This window comes from Mirounga angustirostris, unplaced genomic scaffold, assembly GCF_029215605.1.
Source record: "Mirounga angustirostris isolate CCGP_5_RB_7025 unplaced genomic scaffold, mMirAng1.0.hap1 SCAF_10, whole genome shotgun sequence".
Taxonomy (NCBI): Eukaryota; Metazoa; Chordata; class Mammalia; order Carnivora; family Phocidae; genus Mirounga; species Mirounga angustirostris.
The window spans coordinates 110,435,173-110,450,817 of record NW_026991718.1 but is presented as its reverse complement, the minus strand read 5'-3'; the positions used below and the strand labels follow the sequence as shown (position 1 = coordinate 110,450,817).

Sequence of the window (15,645 nt, the reverse complement as noted above, 5' to 3'; positions counted from 1 at the left end):
CCAGGATGGGATGCATTCTATTTATTTTATTTTATTGTTATATTAGTCACCATACAATACATCATTAGTTTTTGATGTAGTGATCCATGATTCATTGTTTTTGTATAACACCCAGTGCTCCATGCAGTACGTGCCCTCCTTAATACCCATCACCAGGCTAACCCATCCCCCCACCCCCCTCCCCTCTAACACCCTCAGTTTGTTTCTCAGAGTCCATAGTCTCTCATGGTTCATCTCTTCCTCCCATTCTGCCCCCCTTCATTTTCCCCTTCCTTCTCCTAATGTCCTCCATGCTATTCCTTATGTTCCACCAATAAGTGAAACCATATGATAATTGACTTTCTCTGCTTGACTTATTTCACTTAGCATAATCTCCCCCAGTCCCATCCATGTTGATGTAAAAGTTGGGTATTCATCCTTTCTGATGGCTGAGTAATATGCCATTGTAGATATGGACCACATCTTTATCCATTTGTCTGTTGAAGGGCATCTTGGCTCTTTCCACAGTTTGGCTATTGTGGACATGGCTGCTATGAATATTGGGGTGCATATGGCCCTTCTTTTCACTACATCTGTGTCTTTGGGGTAAATACCCAGGAGTGCAATTGCTGGGTCATAGGGTAGCTCTATTTTTAATTTTTTGAGGCACCTCCACACTGTTTTCCAAAGTGGCTGTACCAACTTGCATTCCCACCGTGAAAGAGGGTTCCCCTTTCTCCATAACCTCTCCAACATTTGTTGTTTCTTGCTTGTCAATTTTTGCCATTCTGATTGGTGTAAGGTGGTATCTCAATGTGGTTTTGATTTGAATTTCCCTGATGGCTAATGATGATGAACATTTTTTCATGTGTCTGTTAGCCATTTGTATGTCTTCTTTGGAGAAGTGTCTGTTCAAGTCTTCTGCCCATTTTTTGACTTGATTATTTGTTTTTTGGGTGTTGAGTTTGAGAAGTTCTTTCTAGATCTTGGATACCAGCCCTTTATCTGTGGTGTCGTTTGCAAATATCTTCTCCCATTCTGTGGGTTGCCTCTTTGTTTTGTTGACTATTTCCTTTGCTGTGCAGAAGCTTTTTATCTTGATGAAGTCCCAAAAGTTCATTTTTGCTTTTGTTTCACTAGCTTTTGGAGATGTATCTTGAAAGAAGTTGCTGTGGCTGATGTCGAAGAGGTTACTGCCTATGTTCTCCTCTAGGATTTTGATGGATTCCTGTCTCACATTGAGGTCTTTCATCCATTTTGAGTTTATCTTTATGTATGGTGTTAGAGAATGGTCGAGTTTCATTCTTCTGTATATAGCTGTCCAATTTTCCCAGCACCTTTTATTGAAGAGACTGTCTTTTTTCCATTGCATATTTTTTCCTGCTTTGTTGAAGATTATTGACCATAGAGTTGAGGGTCCATATCTGGGCTCTCTATTCTGTTCCATTGATCTATATGTTTTTGTGCCAGTACGATGCTGTCTTGGTGATCACTGCTTTGTAATATAGCTTGAAATTGGGCAACGTGATGCCCCCAGCTTTGTTTTTCTTTTTCAACATTTCCTTGGCGATTCGGGGTCTTTTCTGATTCCATACAAATTTTAGGATTGTTTGTTCCAGCACTTTGAAAAATGTCACTGGAATTTTGATCAGGATAGCATTGAAGGTAGAGATTGCTCTGGGTAGCATAGACATTTTAACAATGTTTATTCTTCGGATCCATGAGCATGGAATATTTTTCCATCTTTTTGTGTCTTCTTCAGTTTCTTTCATGAGTGTTCTGTAGTTCCTAGAGTATAGATTCTTTACCTCTTTGGTTAGGTTTATTCTTTAATCCCCAAACCAGGCAAAGACCCCATCAAAAAGGAGAATTTCAGACCGATGAATATGGATTCCAAAACCCTCAACAAAATCCTAACTAATAGGATCCAACAATACATTAAAAGGATCATCCACCACAACCAAGTGGGATTTATCCCTGGGATGCAAGGGTGGTTCAACATTCGCAAATCAATCAATGTGATAGAACACATTAATAAGAGGAGGGAGAAGAACCGTATGGTCCTCTCAATTGATGCAGAAAAAGCATTTGACAAAATACAGCATCCTTTCCTGATTAAAACTCTTCATAGTTTAGGGATAGAGGGAACATTCCTCAAGTTCATAAAATCCATCTATTAAAAACCCACAGCAAATATCATCCTTAATAGTGAAAAGCTGGGAGCCTTTCCCTTAAGATCAGGAACACGTCAAGGATGCCCGCTCTCGCCACTATTGTTCAGCATAGTACTAGAAGTCCTAGCAATGGCAATCAGACAACAAAAAGAAATAAAGGTATTCAAATTGGCAAAGAAGTCAAACTCTCTCTTTTCACAGATGACATGATACTTTATGTGGAAAAACCAAAAGACTCCACCCCCAAATTACTAGAACTCATACAGCAATTCAGTAATGTGACAGGATACAAAATCAATGCACAGAAATCAGTTGCTTTCTTATACACTAACAATGCAACTGTAGAAAGAGAAATTAGGGAAATGATTCAATTTACAATAGCACAAAAAACCATAAGATACCTCGGATGCATTCTATTTAAGACCCAATAGAGAACCTCACCAAGGCTGGAGAGGCTGGGGCTTGGCAGGAATAACTCCTGAGAGCATGGACATAAGTGTGTAGTTTGTGGCCACAGTCCCCAGAAGATGGATGAGAGATACCTGGTCTGTGTAGATGTGACTTGTTTCTCACAAGTCTCTGCGTCAGTCCCCAGAGCAAGTTCCCATGGCCCCTCCTGAGGACCTGGTATGAAGACCCAGCTCTGGGGGCATCAAAGACTCTGAGAAGGAGAAGCAGGAGGTGTGGGCAGCTGGGTCTCTGGGGGAAGCAAGGCATTTGGAGCAGAGTTGTGGAAGCTTCTAGTTGTTCTTTCTCTTAGGCTGGGTCCCTCATGGAAGGAAGGAGGCAGCAGAGACTGAGGGTGGCATGTAGCAGGGGAGGAAGGTAAGTGCTGTAGGACCCATGTTCACCACAGTTAATTATCTGCTCATCATTCCAGAAATGTTCCCCATGTGTCTCCTATGTCCTCCACGCTATTTTCCTCCTGGGACACCTGTTGTGAGAGGACAGACAACCCCTGATATAGGACTCTGCCACCTAAGCCTTCATCCCTTAGGGCCTGATCCCCATCCCCATTCCCTCTTGTCTGTCCCACAGAGGGTCAGGCAGGAGCCATCCTTAGAGCCGCCATCCGGCACCTGTCAGCATTCTCTTAGATGTAGACTCCTTGTGCTCAAATAATTTAGAGATTGTCTGCAAGGGTTCCTCCCACCCAGCTGCCTCTCATTCAGCCCCCTGCACACTTCCTTCCCAGAATCGCTAAGATTCTGTGCAAATCCCTTGATAGCCTTTGACTCCACGCACCTGCTACAGATCCCCACATACTTCTTGGGAATTGGGAACATCTCAGAGGGATCCCAGAGATTCCTGAGGGTATGGAGATAGATGTGTCCTGCTCTTTACTCCAGGCGGGTGCTGACTTTGTGTGACCTGTGCACTGCCCATCTTCCTGACCTGGCTCCTTCTGGGACTGAAATTTGCTTGCCATCCCTGACCCACAACTTACATGCAGGCCTTCTCTTCCTGTAGGCATAGATGGCAGAGACAGTGATGAGCAGCAGCAGCTTTGGGCCGAGGGTGACAGCCACCAGGAGTGGAGTAGATAGCCTTGGGTCTGGAAAAGAATGGACACAGGCACCATGAGAGGGGGACCCAGGAGTCCATTCCCTGGGGCCTCCACGTACTCTCTCTGAAGCAACTCAAGCTAATCAATGCTCTGAAGCTCATGAATCTCTTCCCCTGCACTCAAGCTCAAGGCAGATTTGGGGCAAGAAGTTCTTCATCTCACTCACCCCTTTCTTACTGCCAGGTGTCCTTCTTGAGGGAAGAGGTGGGGGAGAATGAGCACTCAGTAACATGTAAGTTTGGTTTACTGAATTGGTCCTCACACCCATAGGGCAGGTTGTATACGCTCTTTCTGATGAGGGAACAGGCTCATAGTTTACAGAGGGTCAAAAGATGAGGTGGTTCAGACCCCGGGAAATCCCTCACTGCTGTCCTGCAGGATGACTCTGAGACCTTGTCTTTGGACCAGGACAAATCCAAACTCTCTGGGGAATAGGGACAAATGTCAGCCTGGCCTCAAGTGGAGTGAGAACAGATGGTGTCATGGTCAGTGAGGGGCAAGGCTGCCCTGCTTTGCTCCATGCACAGGGCTTAAAGACTCCATGTACAGAGGTGAGGAAGGAGGTCCCAGGATGACCTGACCTCAGGAGGCCTGCTGCCTGGACAACACCCTGGGGAGACAAGGAAATGGGGTCTAATGCTCAGGAGCGTTTCAAACACCATCCAGCCCACCTGGACCACAGTGCCAATATCAGCTGACATCGTTTGTTGGATATAGAGGTTGGATCTGTAAATACACCTTCAGATCCTTTGACTTTCTGCAATGACCCATTTTTGCTTTTATATTTCAATAAAGAAATGCAAATAAAATTTGAAATATATGGAGTAATCTTAAAGGAAGGAGCAGAGACCTCGCCACATTTGCCCTTGGCGTGCTGGAGGATGGCAGGTCTCAGCTGGGTGGGCCCCCGGACTTTCTCTCAGTTGAAAGAGCTGTATTGCCCATGTTTGCACCTGCTTCTAGAAGGCAACCTACAGTAGAGGGCTGGAAGAAGTGGGGGTACAGAGGCTTAGCCAATCTTCTCCATTTAAAACAACTCACGAAGAGCATCGGCTCCCCAGCTCTCTGTCCAAGGTTGAGTCTTGCTGGGCTGCACTGTGTTCAACATCTCCCTTTGCCAGTTCTGCCTCCATTCCCCTCTCACACATGTGGATCACACAGTGCTCCACAGTGAGCTTTCCCCCTTCTCATATCATCTGAGAGTCTGCTTCCTGAGTCACCTGATGTGTGGAGTTTGTTTGGGTGGGGTCCAGAAAGCCAGCTCTAATGGGCACACCTGGAGCAGGGTTTTTATCAGTTGGCTGGCCAAGAGGCCCCCAGCCCAGGGAGGAGGTAGAGCAGGGTAGGTGCCAGCTTGTCCTGCTCTTGTCTCTGCTGAAACCTCACCACGGTGACCTGCAATGGTGTAAGCAGAGGAGTGACGTACCTTGGCATTCTGGAAAGGAGTTGGTAAGTATAAGGAGTACGGGTTGGGTGGCTGTTGCTGGGCATTAATCCTTCAGAGAAAGACAATGCAAAGTGAAGACTGACTGATCTCACATGAAAGGTTATGTATGAAAGTCAGAGGACTTGAGGGGCAACAGTGCAGACGGTTACCTCCTAGACGGGAGGGCAGAAAAAGCCGAGGACACAGTTGGGTCCAACATAATCATAAAGTATCAGTGCTACAGAGAGGATTGAATTCTCAGCTACACTGCACCTGCTCTACCAGAATAGGACCCTGATGGGGAAATATGGGAGATCGATGCTGATATGTGGGGTAGGGACACTGGGGCCAAGGCTTTCAAAGCCCTCTGGGCACTAGTGGGCTGCTGAGGACAACACACAGCTTAGCTACTCATCTCCAAATATGGCCTCTCAACCCAGAGGAAAAACAATAAAAGGACAGTCAATTCTATGGAAAACTGGCTCTCACTAGTCCTTGAAGATCAATGCCCAAACTGCAAAATCTCTGATAGACAGAAGAGAATAATCTCCAAATCCAAATGCACATCCCTTATGCCATTCCCCTCCCACCTTCACCAACCACAGGAAAGGGCAGGAGAAACAGACAAGGGCAGGTAGCCAAGGAGCCTGACAGTTATTTGGAAATCTCACCGCCAATATTAAATCAAGTTTAATTGAGAAAATTTGGAAACGTGTCCTGAAGATCAGGACACAGATCATAGGAAGGGGTTTCAAGGTATGCCTGACTAAAGGGAGTTGGCCCAGGACCCCCAGAGTCTGACTATATGGTACCTTACATGGCAGGAGAGCCTGCATGGTAATTAGCTAGGGTCTAGAGTGGGTCATTATCCTGGACTTTCGGAGTGGAGCCAATTTAATCACAGAGACCCGTCCCAGGGAAGGAGGGAGGCAGGCCAGTGGGAGCCGGAGGCATGATGATCACAGCAGAGGTCGGAGGGTGCGGGGCCCTTGGCCAAGGGGTGGGGCTGCCTCTAGGAGCTGGAGCAGCAAGGACACACACTCTCCCCCAGAGTCCCTAGAAGGAACCCGGTCGTGCTACCCCATTTAGGACTTTCTTGTCTAGAAATGGAAGGAAAAATGTGTGTTGTTTTAAGTCACTAAGCGTGTTCTAATTATTACAGCAGCAAGAGGAACTTAATACAAGGAGGCAGGGAAGTTTTAAAAAGATAGGTGTGAAGAAAAGGGACAGGCACGGTTTAGAATGCATGACTTCAGGGGTAAAAGCAAAAAGGAAGGAAGAGATGCTGTTTCAGAGTTGAGTGGTGAGGGGGAGAAGGAAAAATGGAGGAGGCAAACTTGGGGTCCTGAAAGAAGAACCAGAAAGATCAGAGGACTCAGAGCCTCTCTCCCAGGGTCCAAACCATCCATATCCCCAACCATCCCCAAGTCCCAGTAACATACGTGGTCATGCTATACTGAGAGAAGGGAGCTCTTTTAGGCTAGAAGTATTGTGAAATACCTCAATACCATAGACATGTAGAAAAAGATATGCATCATTATGCCAGACCCACTGGATCCAGAAGGGATGGCAGTGGTTGGAGCCCTGGGACGCCCAGGGGAGGCTGTGGCATCCTGGCACAGCAGGATCCCATAGGCATCCTGCACATAGCTCCAGCTGCCAACCCAGACAACCCTAAAATCTATTCTCAGCCTTAGCACAATGGAAGATTCCTAGTTCAGACATCCTGGAAGCACCAGAAGTAATGGCTATGGCCTGAGCCCCAGTGAAAGACCAAAGACTGAACACCAAACCCAAACTGGTCCATAGGAGAATGTGTAGACTCATCTCTTCCTGCTCTCCTGGCTCAGAACAAGCCTGCCCCCTGGAAATCACATGCGGTCCAAGCATGGAGGAATCTTTCAGATGGAAGAGGAAGGCAGGTGGGCTAGATGCTTCCAAACTGGAGGAAGAACACACACCAGGTATCCTGGCTCCACACTCCTGACTCCCCAAGCACAGAAGGAGGCCCAGTCATGGCATTTGAACAAAGAAAAGTGTAGATTCAATAACCTTTGTTCCCATTTCAAAAAGTGAAGAGGAGAAAAATAAACCCAAAGGAAGCAGAAGGAAATAAAAAAAGAGGAGAAAAAGCGCAGAAATTAAAAACAAACAATAGAGAAAATCACTGAAACAAAAGTGGGTTCTTTGAAAAGATTGATAAATTTGAGAAACTTCTAGCAGTTGTGACGATGAAAAAAATGAGAATTGGCACATTTCCAAAATCAGGAATGAAATGGGATATCACTGAACACCCTACAGACATCAGAAGGATAACCAGGTAATATTATGAGCATCTCTATGTGCAGAGATTTGACAATTCAGAGAAAAAGGACCAAATTTCTCAAAAGCACAGCTTACCACAGGCATCCAACATGAATTGAAGAATTTGAGTAGCCCTAGCTGTTCAGATTCTTTCCAAATCAAAAGAAAGAATGGTGGAGATGCAGGTGTTTCACAGGAAAATTCTTTTAAGCACTTACAGGTGAATTAAAACCAAGTTAGGTCCACAAAATAAAGTTAAGAGAAGCAGCTTTGAAAAATTGGAATCTATACTCCATTTTAGATGATGTTAGGAATTATTATTAATTTTACTAAGAGTGTGATAGTATTGGTTTTATAGAAAAAATAATGTCATTAATCACATGACCACACAATTGTCGACTCCATTTGAAACTGGAAGTGCATTCACGACTAAGCCATTATTAGACACAACTATGCAACTTCTACATACCCCTGGTTTTAAGAGAAATCCTTCATTTTCGCCTTCCCCTCTCTGTTGTCCCAGCCAGCAGGGACAGGAACACTCGTTGACCCAGTGTTGACCCAGCCATGAGGACAATGTCATAGGGCATGTTAGGAAGAACATGGGCCTTTGAAAGAACTTCTGGAACAAAGACTGCTGGAAACCTGGCTCAACCTCCTCCTGATGTTACATGAGAGAGAAATAAGGAATGTTTGGGTTGTAGAAAGGGGACTCCATAGTTCCTTGGGACAATGCCCTGCTGCTATAATTAACACATGCTTTTTTTGTTTGTTTGTTTTTGTTTTTTTTGTACAGGTTGCTGGTCCGTCTTCAGGGACTCAAGTTTCCCTAGACTAGCTTAGCTCAGCAGCTGGCCTAAGGGCAGGATATCATCACCATCTGTCCCTCATTGCTCCCTGAGTCCCTTCTGTAAAATTCCAGGTCACAGGGTTGGTTAAGCAGGAAGGGAGACCTGCAATGAACTGGAATTGGCATAAAGTAAGTGTGCTGGGAATGATCATGAATATCGCCAGTCTGTTGTCACAAATAAGGGGAGAAAGGAGACCCCAGGTGTGACCACACACAGTCACCCGGGAGACTGGTCAAGACTCAAAACTCTAGGTCCTCAGGATCCCTTCCAGAATTTCAGAGTGGCATGTACGTACATTTGCTGGGGTGAGGATGGAAAGATCTAGAAGGGATAGAGACCATGCTCAGGTGAGAAAGAACAGGAGGAGGGGGTGGCTGGCCAGACGTGGTGACTTATCACTGTCAGGTGAGGGAGCAGGGGCAGGATGCTAGGAACAGGATCACTGAGGTCTCACCCTGGTCCTTCTGGTGGGCAGAGGCCACAAGGGTATGGTTTTTGGTGACCGCAGGCTGCCGGTCATGCTGCACCTGGCAGGTAAACACCACATCTTCCCTGTGGGCGGATGAGTTCACCAGGAGCCAGCTCGTCCAGTTAAACGTCCCATCCTTGTTCTCTATGAGGTTTGAGGCCGTCGAGGCCGTCGAGGCCGTTTCTGTTCGGGACATGTTTCCGTTCTCCAGCCAGGTCAGCTGTAGGCGCTGGGGGTAGAACTTCTTCACTTGGCAAGTGACCTTCACCTGGTCCCCTGCCACGGGTTCCTGGGAAACCTCCAAGGTGGGCGGAACTGAAAGAGCACAGAGCAGAAGCTCTGACCTCATGGAACAGACAGATCACGGGGGAGGGGCTCGAGAACTTAGCTCCCCCCACACAGCAAGGGAATCACCCAGAACAGGGCTAGGCATGCAGCTGGTGCTCAAACACTGAGGGTAGCCTTTGCATATGAATGAAATCCCTAAGCACAGTGCCCAGCACACAGTAGGTGCTCAAGGACTGGTAGCTCCTATTAGGGTAAGAATGAATGAAATCAAGATCCTCAGCCCGTGGCATGCAGCCGGAATAGAATAATCAGCAAAATAAATGACATCACCAAGCACACGGTGGCGTGGATTACAGCTGGTGCTCAATAATTGGAATTGCTATGTTAAACTAAATGACCTACCCAGCACAGTGCTTGGCACATGATAGGTGTTCACCCCCCAGCTGCCATGAAAAACCATAGGAGGGGACCGTACACCTAGGTGCAGGGTGACTGGGAGGGTCTGTCAGGAGTCAGACTCCAGGCAACGGACCACCTGGGGCAGAGAGTGGGGGGAGGGGCAGGCTCGAGACTTGGGGGCCAGACCCGGGCTTGGGCTGGGGGTGAGGGGCATCTACCTCGGAGGACCTCAGACAAGTTGGCAGTCCCACGAAGAGGAGGACCCTGCAGGGTCACGTGGGTCACCTCGCAGATGACCTGGGAGCGAACGTCCCCCGGGGCCAGCACCAGCCTGGTTGTGCTGGAGACGCTGTAGGAAGTGCTGTTTCCCTCTGGGTCCACGGTGGTCTGGGAGGCTGCCAGCTCATTCCCGTTTTTGAACCATCTCAGGGTGATGCTTCTGGGGGAGAAGCCATGGGAGTTGCAGGTGAAGTTCACTGTCTGCTCAGGCGAGGCCCTGGCCGTGGGACCCGACACCACGGGGGGAGAGGGTTTGGCTACAAGAGGAGCATTTATGAACAGTAAGCATGACTGTGGTCATCAGCACCAAGGATACGCGTGTGACACTGTGGAGAACCCTCCGCCCTTCTGATAGCGTGGGGAGGGCTGTGTCATCCCCTCATCCCACAGAGGAGGACCTGAGGTTCCAGAGCTGAACTCCGAGTCAGGGAGCAGGGCCCAGGTGCAGGTCCAGGCCTGAGTTCAAGTCCCCCTTCTTGCCTCTGCCAGGTGACTTCCCACCGATCTGGGCACCGGAACAACATTCCTGTTGGGTCTCACTCTTGGTATCAACCATCCTAGCCGCCTCCCTGCAAACCTCACTGAGTTCAGAGAGGTTGTGCAGCAGTCCGTGCAGGGGAAGCAGGGGTGTGGCGGGACCCCCATGGAAGCCGGGACCAGGCTGGCCAGTCCACGGGAGGGGTGGCCGTGACACCGCGTGGCTCTTCCTCTGTGACATGGGACAGCATGCCTTTCTCCTTCCCGGGGTTGCAGGGAGAGGAAAGTGAGGGAATGCAAGCGGTTTTGCTTAGAATTTGTCACTGAAATGCAGATGGAAAGGAGCAGATGAATCAGAAAGCGGCTGACAGCAACCTCCACCTCATTATAGTTAAAATCCCCCTCGGAATATTCATCTCAACCCTAATCAATAGAGTCTGTTTGCCCTTGTTTAGCATCATGGCTTTGGAAATTATTCCCTGTGATCCCTTATCTGTACAAATAAAGACAACTTTGTGGGTACCAGCGCACCCCCTGGACAGTCTCTGTCTCTACCTCACCGAGGAGCCAACCCACTTTGGTCCAGTTACAAAGGGGCTGCTCCTCACACCTCACTGCCTCCCAGGGGACTTCCTGTGGCCTCCAACTGTTTCATCCACAACAGAGCAAGTGTCTCACCTTCTCCAGCCTGACAGTGCCCGCCACCCTCCTGTTCCCTCTGAGATTCTCCACTGCAAGCACTTATGGGGAGGGGTCCCTCGGGGTGCCCAGACCTGCTGACTCTGTTACAACAGAGGGAAGACGTGGGGTCCCGACAGCTGAGTCTAGAATATGCACTTTAGCTGAGGGGACCCAAAACATCCTCCAGGATGTGCCTCCCAGTCATCCTCAGGCTGCAGAACCAGGAATGGGCTGCCCAGTTTGCTGGGATTGCGGGGACCCTCTGTTCTGTCCAGGTTCCTGGCCCAGGCTGCTCAGTGAACGATCAACACCACACAACAGGGAAAGACTCCTGATACTCTTACATGTGTGGAGCCATGCCCTCCAGGAACAGGCTCAACACTTTACAAGATGTTTGCATATCTGTCTGATCTGGGGGTGCAAAGCTAGCCCACCTCTCCCTGTGAGTTTTCTTAATGCTTACTGCTGAAAAAGAGAACAAGATTTACAAGAGTTTCAAGGACAGGGTTGGAGCTTTCTCCCACTTTGGCCAGCACAGTGAGTGTGCAGAGAGCAGGGCTGTGAGCCAGGCTGTGGTTCCCTTCCCTGCTCAGGCCAGATCTGCTGAGCCTCAGTGTCCTCATCTGTAAAAGGGGCTGAGATGGTCCCTTCTGACTCCATCCATTCTCATCCAGGGCATCACCTGTGTGGGCAGTTTGGGGAGGAGGAAGGAGTGTTCTCCTAGGAGGCACAGATCTGCCTGGTGGTGGAGCCACGTACTAGTGCTGGTGTCCAGGCATGGGAAGTACCACTGGGAGCTTCTGTAACACCTGCCCAATCAGGATACAGCCACCTTCATGCCTCTGTCCACGGGCTGTGGGGAGATTCAGTCGCTATTATGTGAGTCAGTCCCGGAATTGCATGGAGCTTTTCTGGACAGACCCACAGCAAATGCCCAACCTCTGGCATCTTCTCCAACCTGGGCTCTCAGAGTAAACAGTGAGCCTGTGTCTATTCTCACTTTGATTCTTCTGAAGCTGAGAAAGAAAGACGTTGTCCCACCTCCCTGCCCTGAGTGCCTTGGTCCACAGGAAAGGAAGGGAATGTCAGCTTCATGAGAGAGGAGCCCTTGTCTGTTTTGTTCCCTGCTGCTTCCCCAGCACCCAGAGCGGAGCCTGCACACAGCAGGTGCTCAGTAAGTGCTGAGTAGAGAAGAGTCAGCCACATGGAGGGGAGCACTCTCTGGAGGCAAGAGTAACATTGGGCCATACGACTGAGCAAGTCATTCAGACTATTAGTCCCTCATTCCTGGACAAGAGGGCTGCTCAGGATTGGAAAAGGGAAGAGTAGTGGGGCCCGCAGACTGGAGTTCTAGATTTTCCCACTGTTTTCCAGCCTTGTGACCTTGAACAAATAGCATGACCTCCCCAGGCCTCAACTCCCGGATCTCTGGAAGGGGCTGAAGTCAGGGGCACCCACCTCAGAACCTGATCCTTAGCTGTTGCTCAGACAATGGAGGGCATTCTTATTGACTTGTTGTCCCAACCAGGGGACAAATGAGCCCCCGGCCATACTCACCGCTCACTATGAGTTGAGTGCCTGGTCCAGACTTAAACTCCACATCAGGGTTCCCTTTCTGGAACCTCACACAGTAGTAGGTTCCAGCGTCTGCTGGGGTGATGTTACTGATGCGGATGGAAAAGTCCGTGTTGTTTCTCCTTGTGGCATCTGAAACATTTGTCACTCGGGGGTAGCGGCCTCCTCTGAAACTGAAGATTAACTCCCGGGCTGGCCCTGTTCCCCTGAACCACTCAACCGGCCCAAGGGGGAGCAGGGAGGTCAGGGTGCAGTGCAGAGTGGCTGTCTGTCCGGCTGCGACAGACACTGACTTCTCAGGCTGGATCACCTGCAGCTCCGCCTCACCTGCCACACCTGGAGGGAAAACAAAGATCATCCTGACGTGATCCTGGGTGTCTCCTCACGTGTGTATCCACAATAGCTCAGTGAGTGAGTGCGCACCGTGAGCGGGCCTTGACCTAGGCACGTTGCATGGACGTGGCATGCAGCCCTCATCACGAGCCTGTAACGTGAGACCGTATCACACATGAGGAAACGAAGACTCAGAGAGACTCAGTGATGTGGCACAGAGCAGGTTTGGCTTTGCAGTTGGATATCCTGCCTTGCTGACTAGCTAGTGCCTGGAGACATCGAGAAATGCAAAATCATTCCTGCTTACTTGAAGTGTCCTAAAAACCAGGCAGGGATTTAAATCAGAGGAGCAGACTGCTATGGCTCGACTCATACACCCAGTGTTCATTTCCATTTCTTAACTACTCCTCAGGGAGAAAATCTGTGGTTCACCCTTGCAGAGTGAACCCATGCACTTAACAGTATTTGCAACCAAACTTGCCTCCTAAGGAGGGCACGTGCTATTACAGGCAGGTCTTGGGTGTGCCAAGAACATCAGGCACTTTGGTTTCTAAGTCTGGAGAAGAAGATTGGGGTCGGCAAGCTGAACTGCTAGGACCAAAATGGGAAGAAACAGGAATGCACCATGGAGGGAGAAATGGAGGTAATATGGGAGGGAAGAATGAAGAGGACCAGAGGGTCAAGAGGAGCCAGGGAAAGGTGAAAACTCTTTCATCAGTATATCTATAATCTCCCTATTTCCATCTCTGGCCCAGGCCTTGCCCCTGAACTATGATTTGTGTGTCCAACCAGCCACTTGACATTTTTTTTAGCTAGAAATAAGTCTGTCACAGTCAACATGTCCCATACTCAACCCCTCAATTTCTGCCACATTCTTGTACATCTCAGCTGAGGCACCTTATTTTCCCAGACACTCAGGTCCCAAACCCTTGGAGCTTTTCTTTCCCACCCCAAATCCTATGCATTAGGAAATCCTGTTAGCTCCTCTCTGCATGCACCCATAATCTGACCTCTTTCCCCTTCCTCTCTTGATTGCTATCTTGGTTAAAACTGCTTTTCCCTGTTGCCATGAGTGCAATGAGCTCTTGAATGATCTAGCTGTTTATATCTATGTTCTGTGGTAGCCCCTTCTCAACCAAATGCTAGAATAATTCAAAACTAGACGAGTTTAACCATCATTTCAAGTCATCTTTTTGCTGGCAAATTGCAACACAGATAATATGAGCTTGTTTGGCCTTTGGTGGACCTCGATGGAATGGGAGTTTCACATTTGGCGTTGACAACTTGAAAGACATGTCTATCTTAATTAAACCAACAAACTTAACTGAAAAAAAAAAAACTCATGCTGGATCATGTCAGTTATGTCTTCAAAACCTTGCAATTGTAAACATTTGACTTAGAGTAAAAGCTCAAATCCTTAAACAGAGAAGGAGGATTCTACTCTCATGCTGTTCCCATGATGTTCAGGAAGTCTCTTCCTCCAGAAAATACATGGCTCACTCCCCCACCTTCTTATAATATTTGCATAAATCTCCATTATCAGCAATGGCCACTCAGGTTACCTATTTAAATACATCCCACCCTGAAGATTCTCTCATTTTTGTATCCAGCAGCACTGTCTTTTCTTTTCTTTTTTTAAATTAACATATAGTGTATTTGTTTCAGGGGTACAGGTCTGTGATTCATCAGTCTTACACAATTCACAGCGCTCACCATAGCACATACCCTCCCAATGTCCATCACCCAGCCACCCCTCCCCTCCCACCCCCTTCCACTCCAGCAACCCTCAATTTGTTTCCTGAGATTAAGAGTCTCTTATGATTTGTCTTCCTCTCCGATTTCGTCTTGTTTCATTTTCCCCTCTCTTCCACAGATTGCTGTATCTGGTAACTAGCTGCAGGTGATGGATCCATAGAGGAAATGCTCAGATCCCTGACTTCATGCTCTCAGATGACAGTCAGTCCTTGGCCTTCTGTGGAGGGTCTGGGTAGAACACCTGTGCTTACCTGGAGGCCTTAATGTCCAGGGGCAGGGGAAGGTTGAGGGGGCAGGGAATGGGGAGTCTCCCCAAGGCAATGCTCACCTGTGAGTCCCAACAGCAGAGCCAGCAGCAGGTAAGGAGGAGGACAGGGTCCGGAGCCAGAGGCCAACATTGTGGAGGCCTGAGGACCCTGCTCTGTGCAAACGTGTGTGCTGGGGAGATGGGGCCTCTGTTCTGTGGGGACGAATAGCTCGCTGTCCTGTGATATAAGAGGAAGCATCTATGATGCAGTGACACGGCTGTGAGGCAGCAATCTGCTTCTGGATTGTGAAAGAGAAGTCAGGCAGAGAAGGCCTCACATGGTGAGAAAGGCTTCTTCTTACGTTTTAGAGAGCATGAACAGACCTAGCAGAAATGATGCTTCCTGCCCACCTGGGGCCTCTACTCTGTGCACTGTGCCCCTCCCCCCATCTTGGGGTCTTCTTGGCCATTCCACACTTGGGAGCCTCAGGCCAAGAAACATCTGCAGTTGGTCCTGTGTCCCACCACCCGAGCTCTGGACAATTGGGGGTGGCTGGCATGTGACCTCGTTCTGCACCAGCCTCCACCAAGAGCTACTCAGCTGGAGGAAAGAAGGTACGCCAGGGTCTGTAAAACACAGAAATGACTCCCTATTCCAACCTTTTATTTATTTATTTTTAAAGATTTTATTTATTTATATGACCGAGAGAGACAGCGAGAACAGGAACACAAGCAGGGGGAGTGGGAGAGGGAGAAGCAGGCTTCCCGCCGAGCAGGGAGCCCGACGCGGGATTCGATCCCAGGACCCTGGGATCATGACCTGAGCCGAAGGCAGACGCTC

At 48.6% G+C, this 15,645-nt stretch overlaps 1 protein-coding gene across 1 annotated transcript; it reads right to left on the bottom strand.

Moving 5' to 3' along the window:
- Positions 1 to 1,725: 1,725 nt before the first annotated feature.
- On the bottom strand, positions 1,726 to 15,002 carry LOC135361797 (signal-regulatory protein beta-1-like). The gene is made up of 6 exons (XM_064572929.1): positions 14,886 to 15,002; positions 12,452 to 12,805; positions 9,676 to 9,993; positions 8,756 to 9,085; positions 3,601 to 3,708; positions 1,726 to 3,087 (listed from the first exon to the last, which is right to left on the bottom strand). The coding sequence occupies exons 1-6, from the start codon at positions 14,953 to 14,955 to the stop codon at positions 3,068 to 3,070; spliced, it is 1,200 nt and encodes a 399-aa protein (XP_064428999.1). The 5' UTR covers positions 14,956 to 15,002; the 3' UTR covers positions 1,726 to 3,067.
- Between the last annotated feature and the right edge of the window lie 643 nt (positions 15,003 to 15,645).